This window comes from Balaenoptera musculus, chromosome 7, assembly GCF_009873245.2.
Source record: "Balaenoptera musculus isolate JJ_BM4_2016_0621 chromosome 7, mBalMus1.pri.v3, whole genome shotgun sequence".
Taxonomy (NCBI): Eukaryota; Metazoa; Chordata; class Mammalia; order Artiodactyla; family Balaenopteridae; genus Balaenoptera; species Balaenoptera musculus.
In genome coordinates this window covers 104,406,464-104,422,480 of record NC_045791.1, presented here as the reverse complement: position 1 = coordinate 104,422,480, position 16,017 = coordinate 104,406,464, and the positions used below count along the sequence as shown (strand labels likewise).

Sequence of the window (16,017 nt, the reverse complement as noted above, 5' to 3'; positions counted from 1 at the left end):
ATAAAAAAAATGAATATACATATCATAAGTACTTGTGTTTTCACTCTGTAGCAGAGAAAATTGACTTCAGTCAACCCTGAAATATATTCCAGCAAAGTTACCGTACTTTAAAGAATTGAATGGGCAGCCTGGGCAAAACAACCAAGTCATTTTCAAGGGAGAGGGATCTCGTTGGCTATAGAATTTCCCATAGCAACATTTAATGCCACAGAAAAAAAGTACAAGAAGTACAAGACACTTCTAGAAGTAAAGAGTGAGCAAATTATTTTCAGGTATAAATAATAAAAACAAATACTTTTGAATAGGGAAATTCTGGAAATACTGTTCCTATGAGTACTTGTTCCTTTGAGAAGACTACTAGAGGATCCACTTCAGCAAACCAAGACAGGACTGGAAAAATTTTGGCAAAAGGATTAAAATAAAAATGGAGATGAGGTGACAGACCAGGGCATAAATGTATATGCCCTTACAATATAGAAATGATATAATATTAAAAAAAATTGGGAGGAAGGGAGAAATATGGGTGGTTAGGCAAGGTCATAGTTTGTTCTACAGCTAGGAGTCAAAGGGTATTATTTGGATAAATAAAGGATAAATATAAAACACATTTAATAGCTAAAAGGTAAAAATAAAGGGAACATCGTGGCCTAAATTGGGTGAGAGGGGAAAGAGAAATAGGACATACACTAATTTTATAAATCTCCTGGGTGGGAAATTAATGGGTTCTGTCTAAAGAGAGGACCAAAGGTATCATATAAAGGTAATTCTAAGAGTAATCACTATAACAAAAGTACAAACCTTTGTAAATATCAGAAGTATATACTCCTAACCAATGGAAATATGGGAAATGAGCAGGGGCTCAACCATTCATTTCTTTTAAGGGAAAGACCCAAAAGAGGCTCACATTTTTTCTACTCAGATGCCATAGTCGCTTGGCAGGACAGGGAAAGCTGGGAGGGTTAGTCTCAGCTAAGCAGTCATATGCCCAGCTGTAACCACTACCACAGAAATGCAAACCTTCCTAAGTATCACAAGTACATACATGCACATAAATGCATTGAAAACAGAATGCAGAGTGTTGACATTTTTAATATCTAAGACACTAGAACAAGATGAATCAACAATATAAATTAATATGACAGGAACAAATTCAAACACTTTGGTCCTAAAAATAAAAATAGATGGACTTAACTCACTTATTTAAATAAAATATTTTGAGATTAAATTACATAGTAAACCCCAACTTTTAACCATATACAAAAGACTCAAGTAAAAACATAGTTTTAAATGTTGAAAATAAATGTATAGGGTTTCCTTGGTGGCACAGTGGTTAAGAATCCGCCTGCCAATGCAGGGGACATGGGTCCGAGCCCTGGTCCGGGAAGATCCCACATGCCGCGGAGCACCTAGCCCAGTGCACCACAACTCCTGAGCCTGTGCCTAGAGCCCATGCTCTGCAACAAGAGAAGCCACTGCAATGAGAAGCCCACGCACCCCAGCGAAGAGCAGCCCCTCCTCACCACAGCTAGAGAAAGCCTGAGCACAGCAACAAAGACCCAGTGCAGACAAAAATAAATTAATTAGATAAAATAAAAAATTTTTTAAAAATGAAAATAAATGTATAGACAAAGGTATATTCAGCATACATCAACAAAAAGAAACCAGGGAGTCATGATCTGAATTTCAAAGAAAGTGTGATTCAGGCCAAAAAGTTTTAAGCAAGTAGAAAATACAGGAAATACCATGAGAGGTAAAAACACTCTACTAGTAGACAATTTTATTGTTATGTCGCTCAGTCCACAGGTGATCAAGTGGACAAAATGAGGAGGCTATGAAAGACCCAAATAATATGTTTTAACAGGGTTGATATTACTGATACATATTCAACTCCATACCCAGAAAATAGAAATAGAGAATGTACATTTTCTCCCACCCTCTCTTAAGTAACTCTTGGGTCAAAGACTAAATATAAATCCAAATTGCAGGCTATCTGGCAAACAACAATAATAAAATGTTGCCTATGAGAACAGATGTATTATTTAATTTAAAAAACTAATTCTAGAAAGAATGAAAATATGTATACATACAGCCATTTTTCATTATTCACAGATTCCATATTTGTGAAGTCACCCACTCCCTAAAGTTTATTTGCAACTCCCAAATCAGTACTCAGGGCACTTTCATGGTCATTCATGGTGAGGCTCAGAGCAGTGAAAAATCTGAGTTGCCAGCCGCACCTGTTCCCAGATGAGGTTGAACAAGGCAATGCTCTGTCTCCTTGTTTCAGCTTATTCTGTAAACAAGTGTCCTTTTGCCGACTATTTAGTTCTATGTTTTTCTCATTTTTGTGTTTTCTGTTGGTGATTTTGCTGCTTAAAATGGCCCCCAAGCCTAGTGCTGAAGTGCTGTCTAGTGTTCCTGAGACTGTGATGTGCCTTATGGAGAAAATCTGTGTGTTAGATAAGCTCCGATCAGGCATGAGTTATAGTGCTGTCGGCTGTGAGTTCAACATTGATGAATCAACATATATATTAAATTAGGTGTCTTTAAACAGAAACACTCATAAAACATAGATATATATTTATTGGTTTACAAAAATGTGACCAGAGGCTCACAGGAACCAAACCCTGTATTTCTCCTGGGAGCAAAGGTACAAAATTAGCTATTTTTGTGTTTGGGGTGATTCATGAAACCTATATACCATGAAAAATGAGAACTGGCTGTATATGTGTACACACGCACACACACAATTATTTTCAGAGTTCACCCACTTTTTTCATTGTTTTTTATTTCAGTTATTATACTTTTCAATCTCAGAATTTCTATTTGGTTCTTTTAAAAAAAATATATATATATAGTTTTGAAACTTGATGAATGAATGTGGGGTGGGGGTTAGGAAAAAGGGAGGAATCAAACACATCTTCTACACTTTTGGCTCAAGCAACTGAGTAGAATTAGTGCCATTTACTGAGATAAGGGTGAGTGGTGGTGGCTGACAGGTTTGGGAGTGAAATAAAGGAATCTGTTTCATGTGTCAAATTTGAGATTCCAAGTGGAAGTTTGGAGTAAGAAGTTGAACTTATGACTTGGCAGTTCAATAGAGGGTTCAAAGGAGGTGAAGTATAATCGGCAGTCATTAACATATTGATGGAATTTATAGCTACCAGACTGGATGAAATCCTTAGGAATGAAATCTCTGGTACATGCCAACATGTAGATATCAGGAAGCCACGAAGGGACCATCACCACCGATAGAACCACCACTATCGACACTATCATCAACATCACCAACAAATGACCAGGAAGGAGCTATTAGCAAGTAGGAGACCGAGATGCTCCAGAAGACAAGAGAGTGCATCAAGTTCTCCCAGCTTACTCACCTGATCACAGTGATGCCAAGGCTTGCCAGGTGTTAGGAGGCAAGAGGCAGCCAATGACCTCCCAGTCAGAAAGACCATGATCAGGCCACCCTCTGATAAGCTGCACCAGCTTCATCCTCTTGACTGGAGAAACCAGCTTGTTAGGGACAGATCCCTTCAGGTCTAATGCCCAGGCTCCTGGGAAGATGTTTGCCTCCCCATGCACACTGCTCTCCACACCTGCTGCCTACCCCTGCCTCACCCATGAGGTCAGCAGGGCCGCTCATCTATGGTCAATCTGTACAGTCCTCTTGGGAGCCTGTGGTGTAGAGACAGCCCCACCCTCACAGTGAGATTACAGGGAATCCTCATTAGCCAACAACATTGATTACTACATCACTATCCATGACAAAGAACTAACTACGAAAAATTACCGACCTTCTAATTGTAGTTTGCTGACATTTCTTTATCCCTCCCTTTATTTTAATGTCTTTTTTTGGCTTTAGGTATACAGTCATATATTTGGATTAAACTTTTCACAAACTGATAGAATTAATTTATTCATTTAAGTTACTACCCAACACATTCTTGGATGCATCAATATGCAGAACCTTAACTGTTTCTAATGCAGAGTCTCTTCTTACCTGCTACACAGCAGGAGGAAGGAATTCCTTTAATGCTAGGAACTTTAACCTGGGGCAAGGACAGATGGAGGAGGAAATCATTCCAAGTGTTTGGGGTATGACACTGGTCTAACCTTGCGGAATTAGTACTTTTTCTGTTTCATCATGGTGGAAAAATACGGCTGTTCCCACGTTGCATTTAGCACCTAAGGTTGCTAGATTGTGGGGCTGTGTCAACAAGTATATGTGTCACTGGGAACCATTGCTGTGACCGGACCCTGGGCTATGTTGCAAATGAGACCCTTGACTCTTTGCCTCTGGGTGAAACTCAGAGTTTTTAAGAAAGGGAAGCTCTGGGTTCACTTCTTTCTTCTCTGGAAGTAGGGGTCGCTGTGAATTATCCTGCCACATTATAGGACGAGCTATGGGAACTTCATCTGCAGCCAACAGAATTCTACCCAGTCTTCAGCATGAGCACAAGCTTGGCCAAAGTCTTTCAAAATCTTGGCCTCTCTGCTGAAGCCTTCTATACCTCTGTTTTGGGGCATATCCCAAATCTGGTTTTTCCTTCTATGATGCCAAATTCCCATGCTACACCAGTAATGATGCTCAGTTTTGAAGTCTGTTTGTATATCTTCACCCAAAATGGGTACCATGAAGGAAGACTGGGTTTTAGCAGTCATTAGTATAGATGTGGTCTGATTTTCCAGGAAAGAGAAGTTGTAGAAGTGTTGAGAGTGTGAAATGGGTAAATCGAGCCGTGATAATTGAAGTGGGATGAGGCCCATAAGGATGAGGTCTGGTAAATAGAACGTGTATAAAGAGGAGTCCTCAGTATTTGGAGATCAAAGAAAAACTGTAGAAAGTATTTTAATGATACTGGGAATAATAATTAGCCTATAAGTAGTAATGCTTATTAAATATATATATAGTTTTAAAAAAAAGATATTGTAAACATCCTCACGTAAATACTGAACAAATCATTCACATTATGTATTTAGGTGAAGGCAAGAAAGGAAATTTGAAAAATAATGATAAAGATCACAAGCTGATTCAGATTTAGCAACAAGATGGGAGGCTAAAGTAGAAAAATTTATATACATCTTATTTTACTGTTTTTAAAATACTTTCCAGGTCCTTTTTTCTCTATTTCTGCCAACACAATCCAACTCTATGGGCCTGCGTTTCTTACAAGGCTAACTGATCAAATTCCAGAGACCAGATTTTTAAAATGTAAGTCTTCATAACTAACAGAATTACAGAAAGAGGAGGGAAAGTCCTCTCAAACCATAGCTGTAGAAGGAGAGAGCAGTCTGTACCACAAAACTACATAAAGAATTGATTTGACAGTATTGAGAAATTTCATAAGAAGATAAGTCTTGTGAAATATGGAGACGTGTCTGTTTGTAACCATTACCAATTTGTTCTGTTTTCTGTAATATAAACTTGTCCTTGAAAGAGTTATTTGAAGGGGTCTTGTAATAAGCCCCTCATTTGAAATTATTGCCACTTCTTATGAAGACAGTTTCCTCAGAAACTTAATTCTGATTGATTGTCTTGATCATTTGGGGGCTTGGCCATAATATTTTAAGTGACATTTGGATCCTTAAACTATATAGATGCTTGTAAGATTTTATATTGAATCAGAAGAAGATCCTTGGCATTCTGATTTCCTCATATGCAAATGGATAATAAAATGACCATAGACTTCCTATTTAAATAAAGATTTTGAGAGTCTTGTCTCACTTAAATTTATCCCAGCTATTTTTTAATGGGAAAAAAAGATATTCATAGAGAGAAACAAATGGCTTCAGCATATAAATTTTTTAAAGGTGTATGAAAATTCTTAGTAGAAGAACATTACGTAAGATGTGAATAAATGGGTATAAGTCTTTGCTCTCCCCAAATTAATCTGCAACTTCAATGCATTTCTAATTAGAGCTTCCAATGAACTTGGGAAGGAAATGGAGGAATCTTCTTGAGTTAATTTTAAAATTCACCCCCAGTGAATCATCAGTCTGGTGCTACTTCTGAGCTCTCCTTTCTCTTCTGCAATTTTCTTGTAAAAGAAAAACTAATATATAGACAAGCAAAGACACTGTGTGATCGAAGTGGTGATTGAAATCATAATGTAATAGTGTAAGGAATATTTTTAAAATTCTCACCTCACATATACACAAATAGGCAAAACTCACAGGGTTTTGGATGTAAATATTAAAAATGATAAGGTACTTCAAATATTCTAGAATCAAATATAGAACAATATTTTTAAAATCTTCAGCTAGAAGCTGTTGTAAATATGATAGGAAACCAAAGAACTAGAGAGAAAAAAGCTAACAAATTTGATTCCTAAAAATGTATAACTTCTCTAGGACAAAATATTCCATTAACAAACCTAAAAGAAAAACAACAAATGGGACAAAATGTTAGGAACATATAGAATCAAGATTTAATGTACATGTATATCATATAAAGATTTCTATATTCATTCAGCATGGTAAGAAAAATACAAACACCACAACATGGCCGAGCATTCTATGACAAAGAGTTCTATGAAGAAGAAAAACAAATGACCAATAACAAATGGAAAATACTCAACCACACTAAAAATGAAAATAGTGCATGTTAAAGCATCCCTTAAAAAAGACTTTTTGTAGTTCAATTTAAAATGTTAAATATTTTAATTTTCTAGGTATGATATAATAATTTTAAGAGGGAAAGTACGCATAGAATTATCCTATTTAGATAAATAAAACTACATTGCAAAATGTGTTAACACATGCATAGAAAAATTCTGGAAAGATATATATCAGTGTTTATAAGAAACATTTAAAAATCAGCATAAAAAGCAATGTGAAGGTATGAGCATTTTGAAAAAAGTTACTTTAAAAGGCATTAATTTTTTGTCTTATTAAAGGTATAGAAAATAATAATAAACTTTAGCATTAAAAAATAGTTGATTTGTAACATGAAAATTGAGTAAATTCTTATGCACTCTTACTTCTTTTCTCACTGTGTTTTCCCAAAGCAGAATCGCTTCCAGTATCCATGGTATCTAGAAAGTAACAGGTGGTGGTCAGAAACTATAAAAATTTTGAAACTGTAAAACTTTGAAAACTCTCTTCACTACTTATGTGCATCAGTTTCCTCATTTATGAACCAAGGATAACAACAGTTATGCTATTCAGGTTTTAAATTTCTTATGAAGATTAAATAAGATCTTAGTTGCAAAAGCTAATGAGAAATCACTGTGTAAATCAGTAACATGCTAGAGAGCATCCTTCAAAACTATATGGTGAGGTTATGAATAGTTGTCTGAGGTCTTTTATTCCTGTCAGGGCAAAGGACCATTTATTTGTCTTTTGAGGCCTTTCCAACATTGTGACAAAGTGACACTATTATCTACCAGCAGAAGAGCACTTTTATTTCTTTGCTCCGTGATACTGCCATTTTTACCAGTGTATTTCAACGACATCATCCATGTATAATCGACAGGACCCATTCTGTTAAACAGAATTCTTTTCTCCCTGCAGTTCCCCAGTGGGTCAGTTCAAGCAAACGAAGAGGGGAATGGGATTCTGACATGGACTGGATGTATTCCTTGTCAAAGTATGTTTAGAGTCAAGTGCATCAGGAACTGGAGCTCTGATTTCAGACTCCTGACATCCTGCAGCACAGGCCCTGTGACCTTCACCTTCCATAACTGGCCCGCCCCCTGTTGTGAGCTGGTAAGGGTTCTCCCTGAACACTGATCACCTACCACAGCTCCCCCAGGGTCTGTGGTGTCTGCTGAACCACCTCTACCCTGACCTTGGGTGTCCTCACCCATCATGTCAATGCTTGGCTACTTTCAGTCCTTGCTTCTTGGCTTCTAGACACACTTTTTGAAAAACACATGACACGGGAACACTTCTCAGGTCCTTGGAGCTCTGTTCCTAAGTTATGATTTGTAAAGAATTTTCATCTGAACCCCTCCCCTCCCTTCCAAGCAGCCACCTTTCACGGACGCCTACATCACAGCGTGACTTGCCTCTGAGATTGCTTTCTCTTTCGTTGCTCCTCACTGCCCTTGTCTCTTCCTTTTAATCTGCCTTTTCTCTTTTTCTCTTTGCCCAAAATGTATATCTTTGTTTTTCTATTTTTTCTTTATATGCTTTTCCCATCCATCCATTAATGACATTTTTATATACATTTGTACTTACTTTTATGTGACATTATTCTTTTCCAGAAATATTATTTATTACATTTATATGTATATATATATACACATAATTCAATTATTAAAATAATTTTTATAGATATTCTCATATAAATACTATAAGAAACTAATTTTTACCAAATTCCAAATGTTGGAATACAGAGAGTGGACTTTTTTTTCTATTCACTCAACAAGTTTGCTGAGCATCTTTCATGTGCCAGGTGCCGAGGTGCGTGATGATGGTGCATGAAGAGTTAACGCTTGTCAATCTTATGAGCAACCAGGGAACTGACACTTAATGAGTGAATACATTGAAACATGGAGAATGTGAGGACACAGATTGTACAGGATACTCTGGGGATGCAGAAGGCAGGAGGAACTTGCAGAGTTTGAGATGAGGGACCTCTTCCGGAGGAGGTATCATGGAAACAGTAGTTAACCGGATTAGGGAGAAAGGTGACTAAGATGATAGCCCCAAATGGATGGAGAAGCATGTGCAAAGGTCTGGATTCAGCAAATACAAGTAACCAAAAGGAGTTTAGTATGTCTGAACATAGAGTGAGAGAATGAGAGGGAATGGTGAGAATGGAGAAAGAAGCAGGAGCCTCAGGTATGGAGCTTTGGAGATCACATGAAGAAGAATTAACTTATTCCTAAAGAAAATTAAATGATATTTGGCTATTATGTAGGAAAGCAGCATGAACATAATTGCATTTTTGAAAGATCAATTTAGCTAAATCACTTAGAATGTGTTTGGTGGGAACAACATGAGAAGGTGGACAAATAGGAGCCTGTAGACCTCGTTCAAGTGAGAAGTGATATAGATATGGATGAGAGTGCTGGCATGGAGATGGACATAAATGGGCAGGGTGGAGACATATAAAAGGAATAATTGATAGAGTTAGGTGACAGATGGGGTACATCAATTGAGGAGATGGCTGTGTCACGGATGACTCTGAGAATTTCAACTTGAAAGAATGAGTCAGTTAATAAGTGTTTTAGAGATAGCGAACACTGGAGGAGTAGATGCTTTCTTTAGGGGGAAAGATGATGTGCTCAGTTTTAAAAGTGTTGAGTTTGAGAGACATCTAAGTGGAGAAGTCTAGAACCTTCATGACCTTAGCCAGAGGCCTTTCTGACACTTGGATAATTGAGTTTGGAAGCTTAGAAGGCAGAGCTGGGCTGGAAATGTGTGTTTAGGAACCATTAGATTGTAGATGGTGATTGAGACCATAAGAGTACACGAAACCCCTTTGGTGAGGTACCTTGTAATCTGGGTGAGTTACAGGAGCCACTTTGATACCTGGGGACACCTTACCCTGAAAACTCACTGCTAGTGTGAACCACCCCTTGTGCCAATGTTGCTTTTGTCTCATGGTCATCTCAGATCCCACAATTTCTCCATCTCTCTTCTTTCTTTCTTTTACACTGCCCCTTCCTCTCTCTACCATTTTTCTCTCATCTTTTAACCCTTTATCTATGCAGTTATCTCTGTGCCTCATCTTTATGCCTCTCCATTGATTGCTTCCTGTATGTATCTCATTCCATCTAGTTTTTTATGCTTCTGTCTCTGGATCTAGTTTTACTGTTGAAGTAATCCTCTTTATATTGTCACATCACTTTCTGTTTTCTCTTTGCTTCAGTTTGTTTCTCTTAATCTTATCTTGATCTTTTGGCTTTAAAAAAATTACAATCTTTGTGTTTATCTATATTTTCTTCAACCATATTTGGCTTCATCTCACAGTTTACCACTTTCATTGTCACCATCTGCCTGCTTTTTTGACACTGACCACACTATTGACTATTATTACTTCTGCCAGTTCTCTATGAGCTTTCTACATCACAGGACTGTCCATCAGTCACAGACTTTATTATCATGTTTCTGGTAAACTTCCTAGAGGTATCTTGAAAATTATCCATCTTCCTCTACAAAACTTCCCAATCTCGTGATATTTGGATCTCATGTCCACTTAGAAAAACTTGACACTTACTCAGATATCTTTTAATTTGAAGAAACTTACTCAGATATCTTTTCAGCCTAATTTTTCCATTATTTCTCCTTGCATTATCCACTTAGCGTCACCTCCCTCCACCCAGAAGCTGAGCTCTTCTTTCTCTTTTGGCTCCTTCAAACCTGTTGAAAACAGTCCAAATCTGTGCACAGACCTGTCTGTATATGAGTATGTGTATTGGTGTGTGCGTGTATGGCAATGTTTTGGGGGAGAGGTAGGTAAAGAAGGAAGAGCTTTTCCTCTGTGCAGACAGTAAAACAAAGATAACTGAGAACTAGTATCACAATTGGCTTTTCTATCACATGCTAATAGATTGGCATCTCTTCTGAGTCTCTTCCTCTATTTATTTTTAGAGCTTTGAATCCACAGGACATTGAAGGGAAATAAGGAAACAGCAGACTGTAGATGGCGACCAGGAAACAGACTTTGATGCGGTCATGCTGATCTATGTTTGAAGCTCAGATGGGCTGAAGAAAAATACACCTGCTCCAATGACTACACCTCATATCCAACAGAGATTTTCTCTGTCTGTTTCAATCTAACCACACCTCCTCCTCCTCCTTTTCTTCAATTTTCTGCCCACCTGTGAACTTCGCTGTCCCTGATTTCTCTTATCTTCTGTGTTGATTTCTCTCATTTCATCAGTTATACTCTTAATATCTGTTCCTTTTTATTTCTCTGTTCATCCTTTTTAGCATTATCCTTCTAGGTGTTCTGTATATCATACAACTGGTTCCATTCCTACCCTCTCTGTTTCTTTATGGTTTTTGCTTTTTCCCTCTCAATCTGAATATATATTTCAAAATCCACACCAATACTGGTGGTTATATACCCACCAATACCTATACATATATATGTATATATGTGTGTATATGTATACACACATACACACACACACACACACACACACACATATATATATACATATGTATTTATTATTGTTGCTAAATAAGTTTTCTTGCATCAGGCACTGATACATTCCCCTGTGAATATGCCAGATCCCTCGTATCTCCTCTTTGGGCTCTGATCATGGGACACAGCTCTTATCTTTCTGCCCGTTACATAAAATAGTCACCCTTTTTTACCCTTATACATTTGTACATCTATTTCCTGATCCTAAAATGGGGAAGCAAGAGTTAACCTTCCTAAGTCTTAAAGATTTTGTGATAGCAGAGTAAGATCTTATTTGCCAAAGGAATTTAAAATATCACGTTACAATCCAATTATAATGTGATGAATATCTGTCACAAACTATACTAAAGTTTGAGAATGGTTGATCTGAAGCTTTTATTTCTGTCTATAATTACACAGCAGGACCAGTTGTCTTTTGAGGCTTTTACGATTACAAATGACATTAATGTCAACCAGTATATCACTATAGAAATCTAGGATCTTAGTGTTAGCAGGCATGACAGTAAATGTTTAAAAAGAGACCATCATTTTGGTGATTATTTCTGCTAAAATAGGAATATAAAATTACATACATTTAGTGAATATGAGTTATTCTATTAAACATGAATTTATAATAATTTCCTGCCTCTTTCCATTTTCTAAAATCCGAAAAGTAGTTCCCAGGATTAACTGGATACAAGGTAGTCAAGGTCTCAGAATAAAATGCACCAGGAAACAGTGTCTTTTCATTCCTGACATTCTGCAGGCCAAGGCTTGGCATCGTAATCTTCTTTACCTGACCCATTTCTTAGGACTGAGTTAGACGTTTCCTGAAGCTCATCTTCGTTACTCAGTTCTGAAGTGTCACTACTGCTGATTCCTGCAGAAAGAAATAAAATTCCTTTACAGTCTCAGCCTGTGTCCTAGGACCTATACAGCATGGAGTTCTTTAAAAGGAAATCTGGAAAGGGGAAGCTTATGTAGAAGAGGTAGGAATATTCCTACCACCAGGCCCCCTACGGCTCCATCTGGCCTCCTGGTCAAGGTTGCTCCAGGGACCACCCCCAAGGCCAGGACTGGACACAACTTTGCCATGGAAGGCACTCGCTTTGGTCACTATTCTTTACCCTTTCCTCTTGTCTGCACATACTTCTGCTTCCACTTTGTTTCTTATCCAGGGGGACGGTGGAAGCAACATTTTCAAGATGTCAGAGCCTCCATCAGCTGGGCCCTCAGTGAGCACCCCTCCACCCTGGGAACCACTTTATCCTTTTACGTGAGTGAAGAATAAACTTGTACCGCACTTGTGACACTGAACTTCTTGAGGCCTACAAGTAACATCAATTAGCCCAGCTCACCTAATTCAAAATGTATAATGTGAATCATCTAAAATGCCAACAAATTTATCATTTTATTTTAAAGGATATAACCAAAAATTTGACTGAAGCTTTTGTAGCAAAGAAAGATATTTGTTACAGCAAGAATTTTGATTGTTCTTACGTCTTTTCCTATGGCTTATGCTGCAAATTGATGTGTTTTCAATATCCCAAGGATCTAGGAAGGAAAGGAAAATACAACCAGTAATCTATAACTAAAAGAGTAGTAAATCTTATGACTACTCACATTGTAGACAGGATTTGGACTCTAAAGACACAATGATGATCATTTCTGTCTCTTCCTGTCTAAAGGAAAGTGATCACTACCAAATGTAGCAAAGACCCTCCCAGTCCTTCAGCCCTAATTGCAAAGTCAAAGAAGTTTTGAAAACCAATATTTTTTCATAGGTTTGTACTAACTAGTTTGGCAATGAATCTGGACTTCAGCTGCCATGAGTCCAATAAAATATTTATCACAGTTGTTGTGAATTCACACAATTTGCTGCAGGAACACTAATACAGTATATTTGAGAATGAGATTCTGTCCCAGACCCTACTGGAGTGTTTTATAACAAATAGGATATACACCACACTGTCTTTCTAAAATAATAAAGCATTATTATCTTACATCTGGCTTTAAAGATTTTGAATAAACGATTATGAATATTTGCTAAGAGTCCAGGTTGTTAGTTCTGACTCTTCCAATAATTGTCCATATGTGAGGTGTAAAGATCCTTAAATGTTTATGTGCTGGAGTTTCCTCATCTGTGAAATGAGGGAACAACAGTTTTCTGACCTACCTTTTAGGTTGTTGTAAACATAAAATGATACCTTATTTGTGAAAATGTTTTCAAATATCACTATACAGGCCAATGTCATGTTGCAGGTAATGCTGGGTTCCTACCTGGCTCTGCCTTTTACTCTCCATGTGAATTCATAAAAGACCCTCAAACATTACCAGCTCCAGTTTCCTCATCTATAAACCTGGGATAACCTGGTGACCCTAACTCCCTGTTAAGGTTTTTGTAAAAACAAAGGGAAGCTTTATTTATAAAAACCCTATGAGAAATCACCGTGTAAGCCAATGATTTAACTATAATTGGGGTTTGAGAGTATTTGGTCTTAAGCTATTTTTCCATCAATAATTTAATAGAAGCACAAATTATTCTGTGAAGTCTTTCTAAGTTGGGGACTCATGACAATATTAACAACAAATAGAGGAATGCTGTGCTTAGTATGCTCCACAGAATAAAAGCATGCTGAGGAATAAGTGCACTATTTCCACTCTTTAGCATTAATAGATATGATAGTGTGTAGTAAAAGGTATAATTTTACTAGCCTATTTTTGCTACATTTTCAATATATCAATTGACTGGGCTCATCCAGTTAAACAACAGTTTATATACAATACCTTCTTGCCTCCTTCCACTTCCCAACAGGGCCAGAAAAGTTAAAGGTGGAAAATGATATCCTAGAAGGAATCAAATCAAGGCATGTGGAGAATGCTCAGAATAAGATTCATCAGGAAAACAGAGCTCTGGATTTACACTCGGGATATTTGCTGTCCATGGCTGCAATCCGTATCTTCCTACACGAGACATCTGGGATCGTGAGCAGGTGGCTTTTTGGCCCCTCCTCCCTCACTTGATTCTAAAAAGTCAAGGTTATTGGTCACTGCACAAAGGAACAGGATTCTCGAGGGGTTTGGGTGTGTGACCAAGGAACGCATTCAGCAGGAAATTCCCTCATAAGAAAACTTGCAAAAGTCTTGAAAAGCCATGTGAGGCATGGCCTGCACCCAGGCCACTCTGGGCTGCCCTTCTAAGTCATCTGCTGTGAAGGTTAGTGATGTTCCATTCCCTGTTCCCAGGGCAGAGACAATTCAAATGCAAGGGGCAACTTTGCTCTGCTTGAACCTTACCGTCCTTCCCTTCTCTCTCTTCTACTTCTGACCCCTTCTGTTGTCTTTTCAAACTTCCTTCATCTGCTGTTTCTCATGTAGGGTACCTTGGAAACCTTGTGTTCAAGACCTTGTGTGAGTCTCCTCTCCTCACCTCCTCCCACCCCCTGCCAACCTGGTGCCCTCCTGAACTATTTGCAAGCCTGGGAAATAATCTTCTCATGTGTCTGAGCCGTAGATGTGTTTTAGGACTATCTTCTAGAGCAGTCTTCCTACTAGTACTAAGACAAAAGTGTTCCCTAAAAACTGAAACAAATCTACATTTTACTTTGATAGATCTAGTGAGCAATTAGATTGAGTGTATTATTTAAAATATTGCTCTTTTATAGCATCAAGATCAGGTAACATTTTATTTCTTAGGACTGTTCCTAATGTGTTTCCATAAATAGGTATGTTTCTGATATTGTCTAGGTCTAAAAAGTAGAAAGGGACAAAAATTCACCAATTTGTACACTACAGAGACATGGCTCTTATGGCAACTCAGGCTACCCATAGGATTGAGGAACTAACATTTTGATAATCATTTCGAGCTTCAATTTTACAAGAAAATAATGCAGAATCCAGGACGCTAGCCTTGTTATTCCCTTCAGTCTCCCATGAGACTTTGTAGAGACCTTGAAACCTTTATGTGATTGTGTTTCCTCATCTAGAAGCAAGGGTTACAATGTCCATCCTGCTTAGCCCTTAAGGTTGTTGTAAGATGTTGTTTGCAAAGGTCCTTTGAAAAATCACTGTATATGCCATGACTTGTTGAAGAATGCTGTCAAAAACAATCCTTTGGGTTTCAGAATGCCTTATACGAAGTCTTTATTTCTGCTAACACTAGGTAGCTGGACAAGTTATGACATGATTCAAGTTTGTGATCAGATGATAATATGACCTTCCAATAAAGGAATACAGCCCACCCTTGAACAATATGGGTTTGAACTGCACAGGCCACTTAAACTCAGATTTTTTCCATACTAAATACTACAGCAGGACTTCCCTGGTGGCACAGGGGTGGAGAATCCGCCTGCCAATGCAGGGGACAAGGGTTCGATCCCTGGTCTGGGAAGATCCCACATGCTGCAGAGCAACTAAGCCCGTATGCCACAACTGCTGAGCCTGCATGCCACAACTAGTGAAGCCCACGTGCCTAGAGCCTGTGCTCCGCAACTAGAGAAAGCCCCTGCCCAGCAATGAAGACCCACCACAGCCAAAAAAAAGAAGAAAGAAAAAGAAATTTAATACTACAGCACTAAACGATCCACAGTTGGTGGAATTCATGGATGTGACCTGTGTGTATGGAGGGCTGACTCTTAAGTTAGGCAGATTTTTGACTGCACTGGAGGTTGGTGCCCTTAACCCATGCATTGCCAACCGTATTTACCTTTCTGTTCTTTGTAGAAATCACCGTATAAATCCACCACTTTATAGGCATAGCAACTAGTAGTTTTTTTTTTGGCTGCACGCAGGCTTTCTCTAGTTGTGGCGAGCGGGGGCTACTCTTTGTTGCGGTGGCTTCTCTTGTTGCGGAGCACAGGCGCCAGGTGCGAGGGCTTCAGCAGTTGTGGCATGCAGGCTCAGCAGCTGTGGCGCACGGGCTTAGTTACTCCGTG

The 16,017-nt window shown here is 38.3% G+C and overlaps 1 protein-coding gene across 17 annotated transcripts in view; it reads right to left on the bottom strand.

Moving 5' to 3' along the window:
* Positions 1-16,017, bottom strand: part of LOC118898312 (nuclear autoantigen Sp-100-like) — a 75,371-nt gene that overhangs the window by 13,826 nt on the left and 45,528 nt on the right. For 12 of the 17 annotated variants that reach the window (XR_005020665.1, XR_005020664.1, XM_036858533.1 and 9 more), the window contains 4 exons: positions 13,871-13,930; positions 12,584-12,637; positions 11,880-11,963; positions 6,984-7,037 (listed from right to left, as the gene is read on the bottom strand). Coding sequence is in view for 15 of the 17 variants with exons in the window: in XM_036858533.1 (XP_036714428.1) it covers positions 6,984-7,037; positions 11,880-11,963; positions 12,584-12,637; positions 13,871-13,930 (252 nt within the window). In the remaining 2 variants the exon portion in view is untranslated. Of the gene's footprint in view, positions 1-6,274; positions 6,378-6,983; positions 7,038-11,879; positions 11,964-12,583; positions 12,638-13,870; positions 13,931-16,017 lie in introns of those variants that run through there. The other 5 variants (XM_036858535.1, XM_036858542.1, XM_036858546.1 and 2 more) reach the window with 3 other exon arrangements.